This window comes from Leptonotus elevatus, chromosome 6 (genome assembly GCF_054856555.1).
Source record: "Leptonotus elevatus isolate MCC_2025b chromosome 6, RoL_Lele_1.0, whole genome shotgun sequence".
NCBI classification, from domain to species: domain Eukaryota; kingdom Metazoa; phylum Chordata; class Actinopteri; order Syngnathiformes; family Syngnathidae; genus Leptonotus; species Leptonotus elevatus.
Window position 1 is genome coordinate 16,026,435 of NC_141244.1, and position 24,616 is coordinate 16,051,050.

General features: G+C 38.8%; 4 protein-coding genes across 7 annotated transcripts; all 4 read left to right on the forward strand.

Annotated features, from left to right (window-relative positions):
• The first annotated feature begins 1,035 nt into the window (after window positions 1-1,035).
• On the forward strand, window positions 1,036-6,815 carry rbm12bb (RNA binding motif protein 12Bb). The gene is made up of 2 exons (XM_086079097.1): window positions 1,036-1,149; window positions 4,609-6,815. Exon 2 carries the CDS (start codon window positions 4,631-4,633, stop codon window positions 6,467-6,469), a length of 1,839 nt encoding a protein of 612 aa, XP_085935223.1. The 5' UTR covers window positions 1,036-1,149; window positions 4,609-4,630; the 3' UTR covers window positions 6,470-6,815.
• A 270-nt stretch (window positions 6,816-7,085) lies between these two features.
• gra (granulito) lies at window positions 7,086-10,033 on the forward strand. Of its 2 annotated transcripts, none has more exons than XM_086078869.1 (7): window positions 7,086-7,187; window positions 8,364-8,458; window positions 8,539-8,597; window positions 9,204-9,273; window positions 9,370-9,476; window positions 9,547-9,600; window positions 9,710-10,033. In XM_086078869.1, the coding sequence occupies exons 2-7, from the start codon at window positions 8,365-8,367 to the stop codon at window positions 9,803-9,805; spliced, it is 480 nt and encodes a 159-aa protein (XP_085934995.1). In that variant the 5' UTR covers window positions 7,086-7,187; window position 8,364; the 3' UTR covers window positions 9,806-10,033. The 2 variants fall into 2 exon arrangements, with proteins under 2 accessions (XP_085934995.1, XP_085934994.1); XM_086078868.1 differs by having other exon boundaries at window positions 7,125-7,187; window positions 8,303-8,458.
• A 579-nt stretch (window positions 10,034-10,612) lies between these two features.
• upp1 (uridine phosphorylase 1) lies at window positions 10,613-15,633 on the forward strand. Of its 3 annotated transcripts, XM_086079100.1 has the most exons (8): window positions 10,613-10,781; window positions 11,209-11,269; window positions 12,247-12,358; window positions 12,920-13,078; window positions 13,162-13,276; window positions 14,429-14,638; window positions 14,903-15,052; window positions 15,146-15,633. In XM_086079100.1, the coding sequence occupies exons 2-8, from the start codon at window positions 11,241-11,243 to the stop codon at window positions 15,298-15,300; spliced, it is 930 nt and encodes a 309-aa protein (XP_085935226.1). In that variant the 5' UTR covers window positions 10,613-10,781; window positions 11,209-11,240; the 3' UTR covers window positions 15,301-15,633. The 3 variants fall into 3 exon arrangements, with proteins under 3 accessions (XP_085935226.1, XP_085935224.1, XP_085935227.1); XM_086079098.1 differs by lacking the exon at window positions 10,613-10,781 and having other exon boundaries at window positions 11,035-11,269; XM_086079101.1 differs by lacking the exon at window positions 10,613-10,781 and having other exon boundaries at window positions 11,035-11,269; window positions 14,906-15,052.
• A 1,770-nt stretch (window positions 15,634-17,403) lies between these two features.
• stmn2a (stathmin 2a) lies at window positions 17,404-24,513 on the forward strand. The gene is made up of 5 exons (XM_086079113.1): window positions 17,404-17,572; window positions 21,466-21,561; window positions 21,643-21,818; window positions 21,904-22,095; window positions 23,260-24,513. Exons 1-5 carry the CDS (start codon window positions 17,554-17,556, stop codon window positions 23,317-23,319), a joined length of 543 nt encoding a protein of 180 aa, XP_085935239.1. The 5' UTR covers window positions 17,404-17,553; the 3' UTR covers window positions 23,320-24,513.
• Window positions 24,514-24,616: the final 103 nt, after the last annotated feature.

Below are 24,616 nucleotides of genomic sequence, written 5' to 3' on the forward strand. Positions count from 1 at the left end.
AAAAAAGTGCACACTCTGAAATGTACCCCCCCAAAATAATCCATGAGGATTAATGCGAATGAAACATTAACGCTGGTTCTATAGGGTCATTATAGTTGAGGGGAATCCATTTTTAGGACAGTGGTCTTCAAACTTTTTACACCAACATACCAGCTCAAAAGACAAATCATGACTATTATAATCCTGTACAGTAGATAGTCTTCCTAAAACGTATTATTATAAACCTTTATTTTACCAGGGAAGACCAGTCGAGACGGAACATTTTTTATAATGGTGACCAGGCCAAAAAGGTAGTATGGGCTGCATGGCTCAGGTGGTAGAGTGGTCATCGACGTCTCCCTAAACCACAGGTTGTTTGTTTCGATCCCTGGGCTTTGTGTACCATGTCAAAGTGTTCTTCAGCAAGATACTAAAACCATCCTGCGTCATTTCGAATGTAAGTTGTCAGAAAAATAAATATGCAAGTAAAACACATTCCTGAAAAATGTACTGATACTGTAAGTACTGTTGATTATTCATACACCACCTATAACCTCAACTTTTATTGATCCACATCCAAAGATCCAAATTTTAACCTTCTGGTGTCTCCACATCCATTTTTACAACTGAGTGGAATATTCATGAGGATAACAACCGCCAAATGACTTGTTGGGAGTCATCAATACCATTCATTGTTTTGGGTGTGCCTATAGGGGGGTATAGTGGCAAGAAAGCATGTAGATATTATGTAATGTAATGTGTTATGAATAAATGTGTCATAAAATGTGATCTGATCACCTGTGTCTCTAATAATAACACAGCTCTTTTTTTTAAGTATAGTTGAGGGAAAATAATTATTATTTGGGCTAGATATCGGCAGGATATTGTTGTCATGGATGTCATTTTATTTGAGCCATTTCATGGTCAAAGAGCTGTGAAAGCAAAAGTAAAAAAAGATTTGCCACTATGTCCTGAAATACAAGTACAGCATGTTGCGCCCTGTGGCCAGCGGGTGGCGCCGTGTATACTTGTTCTGAATCGTTGCAAGTATTTTTTCCCGAGCGAAGAAGACGGGCAACGACGGCTGTGGAGAAACAGGCGAATCGAGGCTGTGCTAAGCACTCCTTGCATTGTTCCAAATACTTGCACAAGACTCCCCTTGTCGCTTGTGTAAGTTGTGTTGTTGGTTAATGTGGGTATTTTACTGTTATACTGTACTTATTGTTTGGATCTGGAATTAATTATTGCGAGCGGCCTTGGTGGGCTCGTGGCTAACGTTTGTTAGCATTTTTGCTAAATCTTATTGTCTGACGATCAAGCACCATTTCAGAGTTGGGCTCGCTCAAGTAATTTATACGACAAGTGGGATGGATGGATGGGTATTGGATAAACAACGTTGCTTCCTGGATGTGTGTCGTTGGAGGTTTAGGGGGTGCTCACAACGTTTGTAATGACAGATAAAGGGTTGTGGACCAGATTTGCTGTAACGTGCAGGGTGGTACGGGTTCAAAGCGTCCTTGTCATTGAATGTACGCCGAGGAAGGTTGTTGTTTCCCCCAGGTTGTTGTTTAAAGCTCATAATTTGCATTCCAAGCCTATCATTTCGTCTCAATACAAATGTGTGGCGATGCAGTGATTCCCAACCATTATTGAGCCAAGATGTATTTTCAAATGTCATGGAGAACCACCAAACACAAAGTGTCACACAATGTATACAGGTGCTTGTCAATTTTTTTTTTGAATATCCTCGAAAAGTTGAATACTTTCTGTAATACCATTCAAAATGTAAATGTTCATAGATTATAGATTGAGGGCCCACAATTTAAGTGATTTCAAGTATTTATTTGTTTATGTTTACTTTATTGTGGCCCTTGTTTTCCTCTTGTAATACAGTACTAGAGAGGAAAATGAGGGCCACCAGACTCAAAAACAAAGAGCTGACAGCAAGCATAAAAAAATCCTGGGCTTCCAGGAACCCCAGGCAATGCCACGGCGCATCTAGGCAAAGGAATCCAACCAACTATTGAAGATTGACATCGTTTTGAAAATACCATCCATTGTTTTTTTTTCTCATGCTAAACAATGGAAAGTATACATGGTAATTTCTTAACATTATTCTATATATATATTTTTTATCTATGAAAGTTTGACTTTTTGAATGGAATGACGGAAATTCAACTTTTTGAGGATGGTCAATTTTTTTTGACAAGCACCTGTAGTCCCTTAGCTCAGTTCAAGTGCAAGTCAAGAAGTGCAGTCCAAATAATTGTATTTTTATTTATTTTTTACTGACTTGTATTTACATCACATTTTGGCAGTTGTAGTAATAAATGCTCAAAATTGCGAACCAAAAAGGTTTGTAAGTTAACAACTAATTGAGGTAGATAAACTGTTTTATATTAATTTTTGGTTAATTTCACCTTCATTTTAAGCGTAAGCTTAACATGCAAGACCAAAACATGTATAATAAATTAGGGCTGGGCAATTATGAAGAGAATAATAATAGCAAACGCTCGTATTTTTTTTTTCATCAAGTGCAAAATATTTGATATCTTATTTTGTTTGTTGAATATGTTCTTTTGAGCGTTGTATTACCAGTTTGTATGTGTTCCTACAGCGTTTTTGTGTGAATATTTGTTATTTGAAGGAATATCACTCCCAGAGGGTTGATGCAAAATTTTCGTTAGCATATCAGTGGGTGTTTATATTTAGCATTATATTTGAAAACGCAGCATATTTTTTCTTTAAATATACCATGTGTGTAAATGTACTTCTTTTTGTTGTGTGTTACTGTTTAGTTTACAGTGACGCGTCGGAGAGATCCGAATCGCATAACTTCACATGCCTGCTGCGTAAGTGACATGGTGTATTCAGGGTACTTACACCATGCTGTTCGGCACAATCGTTTTTTATTTTGTTTTTAAGATTGAGAGAATGCAAAATGGAAATTATTACAATTAATTGCTCGGCCCTATAATAAATACGGTACTGTTAATTGTAATACAGATTAATCTATTACGTGGGAAGGGGACCTTGGAAAATGTGAGTGACGGCGGGGATAAATGGCACTTGACAATTAAAAAATTTTTTTTAACCCCAATCTTGCGCCACACCTAATAGTGGTTGGGAGTCACTTGTACACGACACAATTATTACTTATTAGTCTGTGTTACAGTAGTTGAAGAATTGTGTATATAATGGGGCGTGTGGTGGAGCGCCATGTTCTACTATACCCTTTACTACCCTTTTGTGCGATGACTACGTTGGTAAACAAAAGGGAGTGTACCCTCGTTGCTTAATTGTGACTGGTTGCGACTGGAATTTTATATTCTATTGTGGGACACAGGTGATTTCGTTGGTACCGATGGTGGGATGGACGAAGGCTGTCGCACACAATTCAGTTTTGCCAATTGGTTGTGTAGTTTTTGTTTGACAATGTACAAATATTTGTGTAAATATGTCTCGTGTAAATTTGATATGCAGGATGAATTTTTGTAGGTGTGAGCTGCTTTGATTATATGTCAAATTATTTTTGGCTGGCCTGGAAGTGTTGAACATTTTAGGATGGTTTTCCAGTTGCTTTTCACGTCTGAATGCATGATGCAGGGATGTTTTTTTCTCTCTTTCTTCAAATCCAAAGGCAATTAATTGTAGTAGACCCTCTGAAAAATACTTCCGTAGCATCATGGACGAATTCTGGGTGGCTCATCTATCAATCATGGTTTGAGAAAGGGTTGTACAAGCGGTGGTTATTTTCCATGGATGGGAGATTTTTGGGGAAATGGTTGCTTTATTGGGTCTCATGTGTATGGACTTGAATCTTATTGTTAAGTTTCTTCACCAAACCAGTTATCTCTTTCTGTTTTCCAAGCTACGTATTGGGCAATATTAGTGGTGCGATTGAAATAAATGTTGATTAGTTTCTCAGCCTATAATGTAAATTGTGCCATGGGCAGTGGTGAGAAGTTAATGGTTTATGTCGTTTGTTTTGACTTCGTGTACAGTGGTGATTTTGAGATGCAAGTGGCTCTAGTGCACACGTTACACATCGCAAAATGGCTGTCTCGGGCTACGCCACTAACATTGGATCATTTCAATGGGGAAAGATCATTCCAAATATTAGATTTTTACGAGTTAAGAGCGTGATCATGCAATGATTTAAGATCATGACTAGAGTTGCAATTAATAATCAACTAATCATAGCTAATTGACAGGCAAATTAATCGACTTTTTTTTTTGACAATCGAGTAATTGTTTAATAAGATTAATGGATGATCAAGGCACCACTGTATGTTGTTCTACCAGCGTCTGACAGTGAGTAAAGTGGAGTCAAAAGTGGGCAGTCACATCAAACTCGTTATTAGTTTCTTTGTGAATAAAGTCGCTAGAAAACGAAGGGATTGGTACTTGGGAGCTAATCTTGTGGTCGGTTATCCACCGCAGTACTTAAATGTTGTTGTGCAAAGTGTTGCCATTTTGATCCTTGGGCTTCCGTACATTTTTTTTAAACTGTCTTAAGTGAAATCCCTCAGGGCAAGTTATCATCAAGTTATGTGGCGACATGTTGGAAAGGCAGCGAGCGTAGAGCTGAGAAGGGAATAATGCTATTCTATACCCTTCTGTCTGCAGGTGCTGTTGTTTGTGCTTCAGCATGGCAGTCGTCATCCGTTTACAGGGATTGAGGATCACTGCTGGTCCTCAGGATATTCGCAAATTCTTCACTGGACTGAAAATTCCAGACGGTGGTGTGCACATAATTGGAGGCGAGCAGGAGGAAGCGTTCATAATTTTTGCCTCCGACGAAGATGCGAGAAGAGCCATGACGCGCTCGGGGGGGAAAATCAGGGGGGGGAATGTGACTTTGCTGCTCAGCAGCAAAGCAGAGATGCAGAATGTATTTGAGCAAAGTGCCATCAATGCGGAGACGGAGCAAAAGAGAAATGTTGAAGATGACGCAAGGCGCACCCGAAGATCTGTGGAGGCTGACACGAACAAGAGGTCGTCGGCAAGTAGAGCAGACATCACTTCTCCGCCCCGCCAAAAGAGACCCTCAAACACAATTGAAGACACCACGTGCGTGTTCCTCAAAGGACTGCCGTTCACTGTGTCCGAAAGAGAGATTAACGAGTTCTTCAATGGTTTACGTATAGTTGACCTTATCCTCTTGAAAAATGCCACCGGAAAACACAACGGAATGGGTCTGGTGAGATTTTCGAGCCCTGCAGAAGTATCGGAAGCCTTGAAGAGGGACAGGGGGTACATCGGTTCTCGGTACGTGGAGATTTGTCCGACGACGGAAGAAGACTGGCGTCGCTCAAGTGAAAGGCAACACATGAGCGGGAACCCACGAGGCGACCACTTTGAAAGACGCGGATCGCCTTCATATGGTCAGAAGAATTTCCAACACCATATGAGGTCTCAGTCACCTGTGAGCCAGAGGGTGTCATCGTCCAGTGAGGAGTACTGCGCCATGGTGGAAAATCTCTCCTTTGCGGTGGAAACCGAGGACGTGAAAAGACTTTTTCACCACGCGAGACTCGACGACGACCAGATCTTGTTCATCAATTTTGACGACCGGAAAAGTAGGTCTGCATTTGTACTCTTCAAGACGATGCGTGAGTATCGCGAGGCATTAGACCAGGAGTCGAAACCCTTTTTCAATCGATTGATTCAAATCCGGCCAATCTCGAGAGAGAAAATGAAAGCCATCATGGATTCCCAAAAAGTGGATGTCGGCCGTTACAGGAAGAGTAATGAGAGGCCTCCATCCTACCCCAGGGATAATTCTGACCCTGAGAAGTGCTTACTCGTGCAAAATCTGCCCTTCGATGTGCGTAAAGTGGAGGTCATGGACTTCTTCTTTGGGATGGATGTCCCCGAAGATAACGTGCAATTGCTGCGTGACAATACAGGTGCGGCGACTGGCAAGGCGTTGGTTCTCTTCCATTCCGAGTCTGCTGCCATGAAGGCCCTCTCTCTCGACGGACAAAGGTTTCTCGGGTCAAAGGTTGCCCTCAAATACATTGCACGCGCTGAGATGCGAGAGTTGATCGCCGGGCCACAGCAACGATTCACTGAGTTCCAAGGTTCTGGTGACAGCGAGTACTCTGACTTCAGGGGCTCTCATGCTGGTAACATGCCAATGAATGCGGGGCCTCAAAGCCAAGGAGGCTACAAGTCTTACGGGGACCCAGTTGACAGAGGCAACGGTGCGCATAGCAGTGGTGGTCCATCAAGGCAGCAGTTTAACGAGCACACCTGCGTCAAGCTAATTAATTTACCATTCCAAATAAAAATAGAAGAAATCTATGATTTTTGCCATGGATATCGTATTATCCCAGGATCCATCACCTTGCAGTACGATAGGAGCGGAGCTTTTAAAGGTACCGCAACTGTGGTATTTGAGACTCGACAGGAGGCGGTAATAGCAGTAGAGGAACTCAATGGGAGGCCAATAGGTGCTCGAAAGATTCAACTACTGTTGGTTTGAGAGTGACTTTGGGATTTTGTTGGCCAGCAGGCTCAAATGGTCTGGTTTGAACACCGCAAATGTGATCCTCGGTTTGAGGAACATAGCTTTTTTTTTCTCCTTCCAACAATAGTGATGTTTTTTTGTTTTTTTTACCCCGTGTCTTATTTTGTGGTAACTGGTAGTAAAAGGCTGTTCATTGTTAATGTGTGAACGGCGCATGTGCATTTCTATTGACTTTTTCATCTTGCGTAGCGTTTGACTGCATCAAGGGGAGTCCCATTATGTTATTGGTTACTGCCTATGGGTTACACAGTTCAAGCTCTGTATGCTTATTTTGATGTTTATTAAAAATATTATTATTGTCCATTTGTTCCCGCCCGTTTTTTATTATTTATTTATTTTTTTACAAAATAAAGATGAAAAAAAAAACTTCAAAACAAGAAATAAACATGTATAATGTTGTTGTTTTTTGCCTCACCAACTAATTTGATATATGCTGTTTTTTTTAAGTGGAGGCAGCATTTTGAATTACATTTTTAAGTTACACAAAATACGTGTTAGCTGTCATATGTACAGAACAATTCACGAGAGCATCGTTTGTTGACAAATGAGCATTATTTTGAAGTGTTAACTATTTTGAAACCGTACCGGAAGTAACGTGTTTTGTTTCAGTAGCTTTATGTTGCTGTAGGTGAGGTAGACTAAGCACGGAGGAGCGACTGAAATCCTGCTGCAGGTGAATTAAGACACTCATATTTATAAAGTACATACAGAAACAAGTTAATGTGGGCTTGCCACAAAAACCTCTGGTAAAGGTTTTACATAAGCATCCTTTTTTAAAATTATTTTTTATTATTACTCTTAACGGGGAAGAGTACCGTCAAACTTTGTAGTCCTAAATTAATCGTTAAAAAATTACAAATACAGTGTAAACACGTTCGTAAGTAAACGCTAACTTTTAACTCAAAAGTTAAACTAGCCTTCATCCGTGCGCACGCACTTAGCACAAGAAGAAGAAGAAGAAGGTCGCGTGTTGCGACCAACACATGAAAAATGACATTTTGAAACGTAAAAGCGTAAACTATCATCGAAAGCTTCCAATAAAAAAGTTAAATCCCATTGGAATGGAACAACATTTAACGTGGCGACCGTGTTAGCCCCATCTTTTAGCTAACGTAGCTACTAACTAAACACAATTTTGCACTGCATAAAGATGCGGTCGCACTTCGCGCACACTAGAAAACTCAAATGATGAAACACACTTAAAACTCACAAACTATATTCTTGTAACACTTAAGTGAATGTCACGCTTTAGTCTTGAGTGATGTCCTAACAGTCCATGAAGAAACTAATTAACATGGCGGTCATCTGTAAACGAAATGAGCAGGCATGAAAAGGTTCGTTTCAAATTGTAAATATCAGTAGGTTAGTTCCGTTTTGTTTCAAAAACGTAAAACATTTTTGGGGGCAGCGTTGAGGTACATGCTCAACACAAATAGCACCCGACCTCACAGATTTGTTAGAACCTTGTTTCCTTTCAGAAACAATATTTCGTATCAAATTGTACTTCAAACTAGTCCCACCAAATAATCCTTTATCATCAAATTCATACCAGAAGTACACACCAACAAGTTAAGATTACTTTTAAATCAAACTTTTCTCGTTCGCAAGAATTCAAGGAGTTTACTCATGAAAAATATGTAAATTTGTCAGGCCCCTCAGCTCATCATCACCCTGCAGATATGGATGGATGGATGAATGTGTTTATGAATCTAATAATAGATCACGGTGAGCAACAGATGCTACTAAACCCCAGTTAAGACAAACACAAAGGCTCATTGTCACTTCTAGAAATGCCAGATAAACTGTCACGAGAAAGACTAAAAGCACATTTGAACCTGACTGACATCAGAATGGAGGTATCGAGGCGACCAATTCTCCGCAGGAACCTGGAGCCCGCAAGACCCCTTCGCCGCCTCCTTCCTGTTGACATCAGTGGATCCACTGGTAGAACGCACATCGGTGAAGGGTGTTGATGTTTTTATCAACTAGTTCCTCACCCTCTTAATGTGTAATTCTTGGTTTAGAACGCATAGATGATGCTGCTCCGTGTGGACGGTCATTGTTTGACATTGTGGCTGAAAAGGTAAGAAAATCGTAATCAATTTGTATGAGTGGCTGACTTTACTACCGGTTTTGCTGCGAGCCAAATTTTTAATCGCTGGTGAACTGCGTCACAAGTTTGTACATGTAACAGCCAATCAAAAATGCACACACTTGCACAAAAGGAAAATGCTCTTGGATTTAAGACCTAGTTGGTCACTAAGCCACATTGTCACAGCATGTATTGTGTATTATGTACCTGAGGAATGCACGAGTATAGTCAATGAATGGGGCAATCGATCATTGCCAGCAGCCTCTGAAAATATCCACAAAATTATTATTTGCACCCGTTTCCTCTCTTTGTGGCAATTTGCTTCTATCTTGACAATCCCAACATGTTTTTGTGGTTCAATTGAAAAATAAAATCGAGTACAGAATATTGTCGAGTCTTTAAACCCGATATTGGGTCACTATTTAACCAGTACTAGCCCCGTATAGTCATGTAATATGAATATGTATATAATCTTCATGCTCTGTTGTCACACTCAATCACCCACAAATTCCTCATTTATACACAAATTAATTATCTTGGATCAATTTGCCATGAGATTTAGTTGAACTTTTAACCACCTTCTTGTGTATTTTGCAGTCAAATATTACAGTTGCGCAGTTCCTCAAGATTGTCAACCTCCAAGACCAGAAAAAAGATAACATCCGTGGTTTGTTCATTGATTTATTTATTACTGATTTGACTCATCTTAAAGGGTTTGATGCTTCTTCTTTTTTTGTGATTAATTCTCAATATGTCCTTGCAGTGAGATTGTGTTACTCTCGAGATGTTTTAATTGGTCTCGCGAGTTGCCCCGCAGCCAGGAAGAGGCCTGAGTTTTTACCGGAGCACGCCATAGTCTTAACCCATGCAGTAAGTCCACCCGACAAAATTGCCATTTATGTCTGGATGGAAATTGTATTTGTTGATACTGTCTCAACAGAGAGATCCAAATGATCTGTGGGTAAATGAAACCAATGGGAACAAAGAAACAACTGTGAGTTTGTATATATTTTTTTCTCAACTTTCTCGATTGGACATCCAGATTGTAAATAATTATGAGACCTAACTCTTATGTATTTGCTTTGGCTGTATATCCTGTTCAGGGTCACGGTGAGCCCATCTCGTCTGACTTCTGGCGAAAGGCCAACCACACCGTGAATTGGGCGCCAGTCACGGCACATCATTCACACCGTCACTGAGTGGGAACCGAAGCCACGCCGTTTGTCACATGTCACTGCACCATCAGTGATAGTAGTTATTGTATTTTCTCATTGTTTACTTACCCTTATTTGTTTTCTTTCCAAGAAAGAGTGTTCCCTTGCATCTCATGTTGTTGTTTTTTTATATAGTTTGATGTTTACCACTTCATATTCTGTTACAATGTTCAATAAAACATTTGTAAAAGACGCTAAGGTGTCATAGAGCAAGATGGATGCCGTCATGATTGTAACTTTTTCTCTACGCCTCGGAATCATTTTAGGAATTTTATTCAACATCTTTGTTTTTACAATGTCATTTTCTACTTATTGCATCGTGTGGACTTCACTTATCTCCTCGTGCCCAATTCTTCAAATATTAGAACGATTGCCCCAAAATCTGGGATTTTATGAGCATTAAGTCTTCTCTTTCGCATTAAGCTTAATGTCATTCGATGTTCCAAAAATATAAATCATCAATGTGTGCACATCTCAACTCATTGCCACTTCAACCACTGCAAGTATTAAAATTGCCCCAATATTTATATCAACATTAAATGTCTCCTCCACACAGACACAAAAAGAAGCTTGTTACTTCATGAGGAAAACATTTAATTTGTGAGTACATTAAGATGAGATGAAAATTTAATACACAATTTATACTTTTTTGTGACACTTTTGTTAGGTGGTGTGCCATGTTTTTTTTTTTTTTTTGTAATGTGAATGTGTAAAGGTTGGGAATTAATACAGCTCTAGTTTAGTTTCGTGCTGATGAAAGTGATTAATGAAGCGTGCAATTTGCAAAAATTGACGTGTGAATGAGGAAAAGAAAAGATGAAAGAAGACTTTTTCAAAGATCAGGCTTGTACTGCAATGTTTGAAATACAAAGGTTTATGTGAAGAGTCACACTAAAGTGAGTAGACTAAACTAACGTGATCGACGCCAGACGCTTAAACGACTCGCCGGCTAAATTTAAAGGTATGTATTTTACTTAAATTAAATTATAACTCAAACGTGAGCAAAGAAAAACTGTTTTGCTTCAGCCAGTCTACCATTGTACGGTCTTTCTCTTATATATATATTAAAAAAAATACAAATATATCCATTTTTTTTAAATGTCATTATTACAGCTAGGGTTAATTGTTGACCTGTAGGCAGCCACCTTGAGGTGAGGTCAGGGGTTGCGAACTTTCTCGAACTTTCCGAGTTGACCATCCGGGTTCATGGTGCATTCACGTGACACCGTTTTGAATGGGGATAAGCAAACATCGCATCCAGCGATGGCTTGAAAATGCGGTTTTATCTCTTAAACTTCGCTTGCTGGTCACGGCGCAGTTTATTTGAAATGGCTGAACGTTCTACAGGCGATTAATAGTGTATTTTGAATTGTTTTGTTTTTATTTAGGAAATTTAGTTATTTTTTTCTCGACACAAAGGATGGACTCGAAGAACAAGGAAACGAGCAGGTAAATCAAATATTTTATCAAATCAAATATTTGTCTTACAATGTTGAAAACCTTATAAGGAACGTTATCAGGTGACAGTGTTAGCCTTAGAGTAACTGCTTGTGTAAAAATACTCAAGTATAATGGTGGTGGTGGTGGTGGGGGGTACAAATGTGGGCTAACCTACACCCCATGGGAGGCCTTTGCGTGTTTTCTTTACATCGAGTACTACGCTTTCACGTCCCCAAAACTTGCATATAGGTGCCAATTTGTATGATATGAACAGTTTGTCTTTACCAAGTGAGCCCACAAACTTTGCTGCAAACAGAAAAAAAGATATAGAATGTACAGAAACACGATAAAAAGAACAATTTATTAAGCCATAATATTTTGTTTTTATAAAGTTTTTTATATAAAAAATCAGGGTTCTCCCACTATAGATCTGCCCCTATATGGGCCAGAGATAAATAAGCAAACAATAAATGTAACACTAAAACAACACATCCTGGATTTAAATGAATGAAATAGTCTAATTAAAATCTTTGTTCTTTACATATAATGTGCTGACAACAAAATCACAAAAAATATATATATAAATGGAAATGAAATGTATTAATCCATGGAGGTCTGGATTTGGAGTCACTCTCAAAATTAACATGGAGAAACAACTATACAGACTGATATCTTTGAAGATGTTTGATGACTTCAAACAAGTCCAAATGAGGCTCAGTAGTGTTGTGTGGCCTCCACGTGCCTGTATGACCTCCCTAAAACACCTGGGCATGCTCCTGTTGAGTTGGCGGATGGTCTCCTGAGGAATCTCCTCACAGAACTGGACTTTAGCATCCGCCAACTCCTGGACAGTCTTCGGTGCAATGTGACATTGGTGGATGGAGCGAGACAGACATGGTGGCATTTATTTATTTATTTACTGTAAATAATCAGTAAATGTGCATTTGTCTGTTAGTTACTAATTGTTCCGTTTTCCCACCTTCAAGTCCTGTTATTGTACACAACCCTTACCTGTGTGGGCTGAAAGATGACATTTTGTACCACTTCAGCCTGGGAACAGGAACCCACAACCTTCCTGCTCTCTTTGGGGACGTCAGAGTAAGAATTTTTCATTATTAACTCATTCACTGCCATTGACGGCTATAGACGTCAAAAATTCATTTTAACTATTTCTATTAGTTTAACATTTTTCCCACTTTTGTTAACAAGAGTATGAAAACCTAGATGTTTTTAAATTGTATTAAAACAGATATAAAATGTGTGATTAATCATGACCGCAATTATTTAATAATCTTTTGTTTAAAAAAAAAAAGATTATTAAAAATTGGGAAAAATATTACAATTATTAAAATAAAAAAAATTAAGAAAAGATTATTAAAAATTAGGGGTCAGGTGATTAATTTTTTATTGTAATTAATTTCATGACTTCACTAGTTAACTCATGATTAATCACAAATTTTATATCTGTTCTAAATGTACAAACAATTTTTTTCTAGGTTTTCATACTCTTGTTAACAAAAGTGGGAAAAATGTTAAACTAATAGAAATTGTTAAAATGAATTTATGACGTCTATAGTCGTCAATGGCAGTGAATGAGTTAAAAAAAAATCTTCTGTGTACATTTGAATATCCTTTTTTTGTGGGGTTTTTCCCCTCCAGTTTGTGTGTGTTGGTGGCAGTGCTTGGCGAATGAAAGAGTTCATTGAGTACATCGCTGCAGAGCTTGGGATGCAAGACCCCAAATCAGACTACCCCAATATTTGTGCTGGAACCGACCGTTATGCCATGTACAAAGTTGGTCCTGTGCTCTCTGTTAGTGTAAGTAGAAGCCAACAACATACATCAAATTTGATGAAATGTGTTTTGTATTGTATGTTATGTATGCTGTATGTATTTTGCAGCATGGAATTGGAATCCCATCCATATCAATAATGTTGCATGAGCTTATAAAGCTTCTCCACCATGCACGTTGCACGGATGTGACAATCATACGCATTGGAACATCAGGTGGTATAGGTAAGCTTGTAATTAATACAGTCTTTATTTGTTGATGGTACAGTGTAAGATTTATTTCTGTTTTTTATTGGCAACCCATTGCCAACCAGGACTTCAACTAATTGCCACAAGAGGGAGCTCTTACACTTTAACAATGTCAGCAGTAGACCAACGTAACAGTTAAAAAAAAAAATGTTTTGAGAGATTCATTTCGGGGAGATTAGATGACGGGCTACATAATAGTATGAGTGCAAAAAATATGCGCCTAAAAATTGGGTTATATGCCAAGACTTTGTTAGGATGTATATTGGAACATGTGAAGTTCAACTTTATATGGCACTTGTGGACCTCATTTGTTTGTGTTTTGACTAAAATGAGTGTGTTAATTTTGAGTTAATTTAACGTTCCTTTAGCGCCACACATTTTTTTAACGCGCCCGTACTGGGGAAATTCTAGCCACAATGTAGCAGACACATCCACGTCCAAATTTAGCAGTAATATATTTAATAATGCATATTTTTGTTGAGACTGGGGTCAAGTTGTATTTTACAATTTTAAAAATGTGCAGAATGTCATGTTACTTCATGTTAAAGATTAGATAACTTCTAATATGAAAAGAAAAATGCACTGTGCTGTCTCTAATGTCTTACAAATGCAATTATGCTATCTAGTGGCAGAAAAATGACCTCAACACAAATCAGTATCACGCTCGTTTTTTACAGTACAGTACTTCTTTTTAACTTTAACTCAATTTTATGAATTATTATGAAATTACTGTGTCAATGACTCAAAGATGCAGCCATATTTCTATTAGTTTCACATTTTTTTCCCCACGTTTACATTAACAAGGGTATGAAAATTTAGGGGGGGGGGGGGTCATTGTACGTTTTATTGTACATTTAGAACAGATTTAAAATGTGTGATTAATCGTGAGTTAACTATTGAAGTCATGCGATTAAATTACAATGTAATTTTTTTTGACTCAAAAAAACGTCATCACAAAATCTTTACGAACAGTACAAACAATTCAAAGTTATATTTTATATTCATCACTGTCATACTAGTGGAAAACAAAATTGAATGTGATTACTATAAGGCTCACTGCACACGAGTTGTACTTTAAATTTTTCTGTCTTCCACCGTATTCATTTGAGCATCTCGTTTGGTTCCAAGGGCTTGAGCCCGGCACCGTCGTTATTACCAAACAGTCCGTGGATGCCACGTTCGTGCCCAGATTTGAGCAGCTGATCTTGGGGGAGTTGGTGGTCCGCGACACCGACCTGGACTGCAGCCTGGCCCAGGAGCTGCTTCAGTGCAGCAAGGAACTGGGCCAGTTCAACACGGTGCTGGGCAACACCATGTGCACGCTGGATTTCTATGAAGGTTTGACGCAATCATGTTGACATGCCGACTGTGTTACACAGGCGGACAAAATGGCTGATATCAAAGAAAAATCCACAATAGTCACAGAAATAACTTGAATCTGACAAAAGTCATAATAAATACAACGTTGATGAAAATTTACCAGCAAAAGTGTGACAAGTAGTCACATGACATGTGTGTACCACTAAACTTGGACCAGAGGAAGGAACAGAGCGATTTTGCCCACCAGCGTATGTACAATAATAAACGTTTTGTGGTGTCAAGTAGGTCAAGGCCGTTTAGACGGAGCATTCTGCTTGTACACGGAGAAGGACCGGCACAAATATTTGACAAAAGCCAAGGAAGCAGGAGTCTGCAATATCGAAATGGAGTCGACCGTTTTTGCTGCCATGTGCAAACTGAGCGGCCTGCGAGGTGAGAAATGACATCAGCAAAATGACAACCTTTTGAAATGTAAGCGTCACTCATTTTTTTTTTCGTTTTTTTTTTTTTTTGGCAACATGAAAGCGGCTGTGGTTTGTACAACGTTACTGGACCGTCTGAAAGGAGACCAGCTGAGCAGCTCTCACGACGTCCTCCACGGCTACCAGCAGCGGCCTCAGATCCTCGCGGGGCACTACATTAAGAAGCGGCTCAAGGCGCTGAAAGCACTTCAGGGATGACCACTTTGTTTTTTTTTAACCACACTTTTATGACTCCATTTTGCGATCTTAACTGTGACTTCCTGAGGTCTTAACTTGAAATATAAATGCAGAGTTTACTTGATGAAATTACTTTTTGTGCTGGTTCTTTCATATTCAAGAGAAGCATCACAATTTCTCAGTATTGTTACTCATTGCCTTGTTTTTATTTGATTGTAATGTATCATTTGAATAAAAAGATTTTCTGTACATAAGCAAATTAATTCAACTTTAAATTTTGTATCCTCCGTCATGGTCTTGAAGCACTCAAGAGATTTTGCTCTTCTGTAGCTAAATAAAAAAGTAATTGAAGTATTGATATTAGCACAGTGCATTTTGTTAGCAACTAAAGCAAACGGTAGTTCTTTATGGTAGCAACATTAAAGGAAATATTTTGTACAAGCCTGGTACTGAATAGTCGGGCTCTTCTGTAAACACGACCGTAATGGCTTTAAAAGGAAACGAAATGTGCTTTTACTACAAAATTTCAAAATACATTTTAGGATATTTACATCTAAATTAAGAGGACGGTGTAGGAATTACAACAGCTTGTATATAATGTATGTAAAAAATAATGACACAAATGACCAAACATAAGTCACTTTTACTTTACTTACTTTTTAATAATTGTTGGCAAATCTTTTGCAGTCAATCACAATCTGGAGTCTGGAGCAGAACATCCCCAGATGGTAGATTTCATCATCCAGGCCTCTTACCCGCAACTGTCATCAGTTTCTGCTTGTTTGCCTTCAGTTTCATCTTCAGCAAGTGCAATACATGCGCAATAGTGTTGATGATTAATTTGACTATTGCATAATATTCAACGTCTTTGCCTTAAACTTGGTAAGCTAAAATGCTTCTTCCTGTCCCTTCTCATAAGCACACTTTTATTTTTTATTTGAGTATTAAATGGTTATTGTTTTTTAAAATCATTTTTTGCTTATTTTTTATCTAAAATTTCAATTTTACTGGTACATGTATTTTGTTTGTACATTATTGTGTGCATGAGACGAAACAAAAACTCTTTACTTGCTTTTGCAGTATGTCTTGGGTTATTGTCCATCTGCCCTGTGAACCACCGGCCATTGCATTCTCAAGCATTTGACTGAATATGCGCAGATATCTTAATCATAAATAAATAACGCAACCAGTTATATTTTTACAGCCATGGTACAGTTGAACAACTAATTGTCCCATTATTTTTGGTTCCATAAAAAGTGGGAGGCACATATCTGGGGTGTCAGCTGAAACATCCTATGTCCAAATTTGGTCAATGTCATATATTTTCCACAAATGGATACTATTGTTCTTTCTCCATGTGGGTGTCATTATTACACCTTGACAATACAATTTGAACTCATTCACTGCCATTGACGGCTATAGACGTCAAAAATTCATTTGAACTATTTCTATTAGCTTAACATTTTTCCCACTTTTGTTAACAAGAGTATGAAAACCTAGAATTTTTTGGTGGCACATTTAGAACACATATAAAATTTGTGATTGATCGTGAGTTAACTAGTGAAGTCATGCGATTAATTACGATTAAAAATGGTAATCGCCTGATGCCCGCAATTTTTTAATAATCTTTTGTTTTAAAAAAAGAAAAGATTATTAAAAATTGGAAATAAAATAATTAAAATATTTATTTATTTTTATTTAAAAAAAGAAAAGGTGATTAAAGATTTGTGGTGTCAGGTGATTAATTTTTTAAATCGTAATTAATCGCATGACTTCACTAGTTAACTCACGATTTATCACAAATTTTATATATGTTCTAAATGTGCCACCAAAAAATTCTAGGTTTTCATACTCTTGTTAACAAAAGTGGGGAAAAAATGTTAAACTAATTGAAATAGCCCAACAAGCATAAAAAATAAATAAAAAAAATCCCAATGGTTTTAGAGATGCAAGGTTTCTGCCGGACTGTTTCTATAACGCCACAATTTTTCTGTAATTTAATTGTATAATCTACGGTTTTGTCACTTTGTCTGCATTGGGATAATTTCCAAGGTTGACTTTGGGTTCAATGGGTGCATCGTGTGCACTGTGCTTGTGTGTGCGCGTGCGTCAAAGGACATGCGCCCGCCCCCTCGCCGCCACCCGATCCGCCCCTGGCCCCTGCCGCTGACTCAGTGCCCGTGTTGAGCATTCTCGTCGTTCACCTGAACGCAGCACAGCAGCACGCAAGCCGCAGACGCACATTGCATCCTCTCCGCACAAACCCCTGCAGCCATGGCCAAAACAGCGACTGGTAAGCTTCTTCTTTTTCCCCCTCCCTCCTCCTCCATTACACGTTGAAAGCAAAGAAAAATGGATGAATTGTCTGTTGATTGTTGCCTTTTCATTTCTGTGCATCTGTAATGGTGCCCGGCGTTGATGTCGTCTACCGGCCGGTGATTGTGCGTAATGTGACAAATCAAATCACCACTTTGGTATGATATGGGAAAAATGCGTGAACATACACGGTGATATTTAAACAGATCATGGATTTATATTGTTGACTATGCCGGTGATATACCTCCGCGGTCGTGCAACGCAAGCATGAACCAATTAGCCATTTTAGTCGAGATTAAATGCGCAATTATGCATTTGTCTCCGAATTAGTATCGTGTATATGTTCACAATAATGTCTTTTAGCAAGAATTTTACTGAACAACCCGAGCTCCATCACTCCATCGGCAACAATATGCAGCATAATGCAGACGGACCCCACCCAAGATGCTGATGCTGCCCACCATTGAGGCCTGAGAGGGCGTCATCACTTTTTCAAATGCTAAGCTACCAACATGAACACTTACAACCTTTTTTCCCCCCTATTAACTCTTGTGAATAGAAATGACGAATGACTAATTTTGTTTCATAGTGTTAAAAAAAAGGATCCCTTTCTTCGTTCTTTGTTGCGTATAGCTGCCATTTGCTTCACACGTAGCAGCAATGTTTAACTATTGGGGAGGTTGAATTCAAGAATAGTGCATTGTATTATCATTTTTCACTTTTTATTTCATAATAGATCAGGTTTAGCTTTTGTGTCCGAATGGACACCTGCACAATAGAATGATATTTGTGATGAGCTTAAAATTTTCGGCAGTTTGAGTGGGTTATAGGTGCCTTGCTCAAGGGGCATTAAGTGACAACGTGATGCGTGGGATGGTCGTCCCAAAAGGGTCTTTTGTGTCACAGGCTGTTTTCTTTGACAGTTGACTGACTCCATTAAATTGCTCTAAACATCATGGGTAATCTTTTTTGCCTATCAGGGGCCATTTCCGTTTTTTTTTTTCAATTCTCCAGAGGCCCATACTACATTAATGGGAAAATTTGATGTAACAACCAAACGGATGTTTATTAGTGTTATGGGCATATGTGGGCAAGCTGGATCAAATACCCTCCTGGGCCATGTCGCTTCCCCACTCTTGCTCTATCTAACTTAAATAACGATGAAGTGCATTCGAGCTGCATGCAAGTAAGCAGGTAAAGATTTTTGCATGTAGCTTTTGGACTTTTACGGGACAAGTGCAACATGAAACTTGCTTGATTAAGAAAATAAATTATTCAATTAACATTGAAGCCATAATGGGGTGTGGGAAGCGAGCCAAGCCAGCCCTGCAGTGAGAACTGCACTTGTATTTGGCAACCTCATCACATACTGTACAACCTTACAAAAGCAGCAGGTGAAGACACACTGGCCCTTCAGATTAAAGTGCACACAACGCAGGAAATTAAATGACTTAACACACATGGTCAGCTTCCTTATCTCCTCCACTGCTCAATCCGCAAGGGGATCTAATGAGATCCCATATAATAGATGTATAGAAAATTGCCTTCACAGTCATTTGATTGGCACTGTCAGAGATATTGGACAATATAGTCAGACTCATTTGGAATCCATCCGTCAATTTTCTATATTTTAGCAGGTCTGGTGTGAGTAATGCTGGCGAATTTTTTGCTAAGGCGTAAACTGTTGGGGACGGTACTCCAGCCCTCTCAGCCCACACGTTAGTTCCTTCTCAGTCACGTATCTGATTTCAGGTAGAATGTATCTATAATTACAATCTGGCTATCTCCTTGTTGTACAAATATATTAAAAATCCTTAAGGCAGGCTATTACAGCACAGGCTGCCTACCTTTTACTATAGTGTCACCAAGTCACAATAATTTAATACCAAAAGTAGCAATAATTTAATACATGACAAGAAACAACAGCACTGTAACTATTTTACACTTACTTGTAATGGCAACAAAACACGATGTTGCCTTGTGGCGATCATAAAGTTAGCGGCAGGCCTGTAAGTATAAAAGGAAGTGGTATGAGTAAGTTTCAAATTAAGAGCATGAACAGGAAGTGTGATGTTAGGTGCTTTAATCTTGCGGTTTTAACGTTTGATAAATCTGCGTTAAGTTTAAAATATTGGTCTCTTTTTGTCATTCTGCCTATTTTAACTACTTATGTTTGCATAGGCCCTACTTGTTCAAATAATGAAATAATAATAATAATAAAAATGTTCAAAACACTGTTTTATGTGCCTGAAAACTCTTCTTTTTTTAAATTATTTTCCCCCCGGTTTTTGCCTTTAATGATAGAACAGCTGAAGTTTGGACAATGTTGTGAAAATGTCTGTTTGAGGTCCCCAGCACGAAACCTCAAAACGTACTCTGGATGGCGACACCAGTTTCACCCGTCAACACAAAATTTGGTGGACTCGTCTGTCATTAGAGGATGTACGAAAAAGTCTCATAGAGCCACGGCTCTATGAGACTTTTTCGTATGGGCCTACCTGGAATTGAACAGGAAGTCGGCCATTTTGGTTTGTAGCAGCCATTTTGGGCATTCACTCAAAAGATCCCCAATTGGAATCACGTGTTGTATACTAGAGTAGTAAGTTTATTGTACCAATATTACATATTGAGCACATATTTTACATTAGACAAGTCTCACGGGATGCCACTTAACTTGTAATATTTTATGTGACCTAAACTAAATATACCTACAGTATATTTGTTTAGTACAATTCAGTTGTATTTAATACATCTGCAGTTAATCTATTCACAAACATGTATTTCGTTAAAAGTTTCATTAACTTTTATGTGCAGTACATATTTGGCAATAGGAATAAATCCCCAGCCTTGTTTTTACTGAACTGGGCCTCCTGTGATATTTTATTTTAAGGTTGGTCATTTTGGTGGTGCTTGGAGAGTCAAGTATTTTTGTAGGTGGTACTTGATGTAAAAACTTTAAGAACCACTAATCTATTTGAAGAGCATTTAATTATTATGCTTGTCACTGTACGTGCATGGCATAGATAGATGATACAGTACATATTTGTAGATGTAGTGTATATAAATAAAACTGTCAAACCACTCGAGTGCAATCGGATACTTTCCCACACACTACCGTTCCGCAATACTTTTTTTGCATGGTTTCCCGTTCTGTCTCCCTCTATTGGTTAATTTTATTTCATGTTCCTTGGACGCGTATGTAAATTATAAAAATTATAAAAATATAAATCTGATTCTGACATGGGTGAAACGATGGCTTGTTTATTGCTGCTTTAATTATTATTATTGTGGTTGTTGTTTGTCATGGTGTAGAACTCTACTGCTTGTGAATATTCCCATTCATGCAGGTCAGGGGTGCTCAAGTCCGGTCCTCGAGAGCCCCTATCCAGCCTGTTTTCCATGTTTCTCTCCACTAACACACCTGATTCACGATCAGGATCGTTATCAGGCTTCCGCAAAGCTTGCTGATTAGCTGATCATTAGATTCAGCTGCGCTGCAGGAGGGAAACATGGAAAACAGGCTGGATAGGGGCTCTCGAGGACCCAACTTGAGCACCCCTGATCCAGGTCATTGTCTAAGCAGGGAATAGAATCCATCACAGCTGGACTGCTTTTTTATTTTTTTTAAATGAGACTTTCACATACAGCTTATTATTTAGTTTCATTTGCTTGTAAGTGCCATGGGGTTCCCATTACGCTGCCATATTAAAGCCAAACGCTTGCTTAACCTTCTACATAAAAGAATAGCATGCAATGAATTATTAACAAGGCTCTTACGGTCTTTTACGGTACGCTTTGTTGGGCTCGTGACATTATTGTTTTCCTGTAATGATGACTCACCTGGATGACGTGTCGATGTTCCTCCCGCAGCATACAAGGAGAAGATGAAGGAACTCTCCGTCCTCTCGCTCATCTGCTCCTGCTTTTACCCGGAAGCACGCAACAAGATCCTGAATGAGTTGGAAGGTAAGGAATGGATTTTCAATACATGCCCCCCCCCCCGCCACTCCTTTCTTATCATTCTGACGAAATGGATGTGACTGGCAGCGGACATCGAGGTGAAGCCGATAAACAAGCGAGCCTCCGGGCAGGCGTTTGAAGTGATTCTCAAGCCCCTGTCGCCAGTATCGGATGTAGTCCACAACCTGGCTTCCCCCCCCAAGAGGGACATCTCCTTGGACGACATTGAGAAGAAACTGGAGGCGGCAGAAGAGCGGAGAAAGGTGACTTTTACGACCTTCCAGAAGACTCACGGCCATTTTGAGTCATCCGCTACCAATGACTTGATGTGTTTTGTTTTGTTTTTAGTACCAAGAAACACAGGTGCTGAGAGCTTTGGCCGAAAAGCGAGAGCACGAGAGGGACGTGCTGTTCAAGGCCTTGGAGGAGAACAACAACTTCAGCAAGATGGCCGAGGAGAAGCTCCAGATGAAGATGGGGCAGATCAAGGAGAACCGCAATGCCCATCTGGCAGCCATGCTGGACCGTCTACAGGAGAAGGTGACACATGCGCTGCTCGTCTTTGTCAGTGTATCCTAAAATATCAAAAACAAATTGTTGTAATATAAGAAAGTCATATTTTTTACAAGACAGATTTGTAATATTGCAGCACTACTGTCTCAAAAAAGAATTCCAGTAGCATATCACGATGAACAAAATGCCGGGACATCCCTTCAGTGTATATAAAAAGTCGACACACCCCTGTTCAAATACCAGTTTTTTGTGATATTAAAAAATATGACCAAGAGAAATAATTTCATAGCTTTTTCTATCATTTATGCGACCTATAAACTGTATCACTCAAGATTTTAAAAAATATATATTTTAGAGTGGGAACGTGAAAATAAACAACTGAGATACTGTTATTGCAAAAGTGTGCACACCCTCTTGTAACGAGGGGTGCAGCTGGGTGCAGAATTAACTTTCACTTCCAAACTTATATTGAATGGGAGTGTGCCTTATAAAGTGCCTCTGATTTACCCTAAATAAAGTTAAGATGTTCTAGTAAGCTTTTCCTTTAGATTCCCTGCACATAGTAGGCTACATAACAAGAAGGCGATAGAATAGAATAGAATAGAATCTACAGCAGTAAGATTGATAGCAGCAGCATACAATAAAAATAATATAAAATATTCAAATATACTCTACATACTGTATTACAACATCAGGTCATGAGACTGTACAGAGCAACAGTTTGTTTAGCAACTGTATATGAATAATACTGTATATGCAGATGTGAATGGCAAACTCTATATAGATAAATAAATGCTGTACTACTGCACACATATAAAGTAAATGTGAACAGCAAAAATAATAGTCAGCGGGTATGTAGTACAAAAACTATACATACAGTCGTCTTAATAATAGTTGAGAATAAAATATTTGGCTTTCTTACTATCTGATACACTTCATCTCATTTGTTCACCAACAATAGTATTTTAAACAAACACACATAATTCATGAAGAAAAAATAAAATATCTATCTGGAGAAACAACTTAGATTGTCCCATTCACTTGTTGCTCATTCATCAGCTGCCTCATTGGCCAATTTAAATAAATGAATAAAAAATACTGCTCTGTATTAAATGTATAGATCAAGAAATGGTACCTTCTGGTGGCCATTTGCTGTAATGATGACTAAACTGTTGTGTTGATATTTCCTAGGAGAGACACGCAGCGTTGGTGCGCAGAAACAAAGAGATGATGGAAGTGATGACAGCGTGAACACCACACAAAAGTCTCAACTTCCATCCATCCATCCATCCCCCCCTTCCTTGACCTGCTCCGACCCTCTCCCGAACAGACATGCAAACCTGGAGCGCCCGACAGGTGAAGGACCTCACCACGACATCACAACACTCAGCAATCAATCGGTTATTAATTCAGTATTATCGATAAAGACAAACATTAGTGTCACTCATCTTTGAGAGTTGCAAGGATTTCTTGATTTTAGAGAGGGATCTGTCTTATTTTGTAAATATTGGTTTCGGCTATCTATCTATCTATCTATCTATCTAGCTACCTAGCTATCTACCTAGCTATCTACCTAGCTAGCGGTTAGCTAGCTATCTACCTAGCTAGCTATTAGCTAGCTATCTAGCTATCTACCTAGCTAGCTAGCTATTGATTTCTGTGTACTGCACTGTACGATGTTTTTGTTGAATGCCACCTTTCTTGTGAATTGTGAGTTGGATGTAGACTGACGTTTGCAATGTATTCCCGATGATGATGAAGATGATGTAATGACGACAACAATGATGATGTTTTTGTGTTTTTGTGAAGAATGTAGGGTTGTAAGGTGTGTACCTGAGGTAAGTAGAGTAGACAAAAGCAACACAAGCCACCTTTATCTTCCTCACGCACGCTTGGAATGTAATACAAAATGTCCATTTGCAATGAGCCCGATGGTTAATTGGTGCTTTATATTATGATTAAGAATGTCTTTACAATAAAAAAGGCCACAACTGTTATTATACGTGCAGATTCCAAAGGCCACTTCCCTTATTGAGTCCTTCACCAGAATGTACTGACATATCGGTACCATGCATCTTTACTCTGAGAAAATTCTCTGACTGTAATATTGATTATGTGAAGAAAAAAAAGTGTGTGTGCTTGCTTGGCTGCAAGAGAATAGAGCTCAACACAAAGCGTGATTGGCCTTGAATTTAGGATGCGGGATGCTATAGTATACATTCAGCACACCGAACTAGTAGTCTCTTTTTAATATACAGCACCGCTGATATCTGCCTGCGACCTCTGCTGCTTGTGTTTTTCTTCCCCTTTCTTCATGAATTTCTCTGTGAAAGCTTTGCTTAATAAAGATTTGGGGTTCTGTAAACATGGCATGCGCCATCTCATGAGTTTCTGTGCAAGGAGACAAGAGAGTGTGTCAACTGCTGAATAAAAGGTCAAATATTATGATCCTCAGAATGTTTTTCTGTGCAAGAGTGATTATGCCCTAACTACTTACATTATCATCATATTTTCACCACTTGATGCACCAAGTAATTCTCAAGTAAAA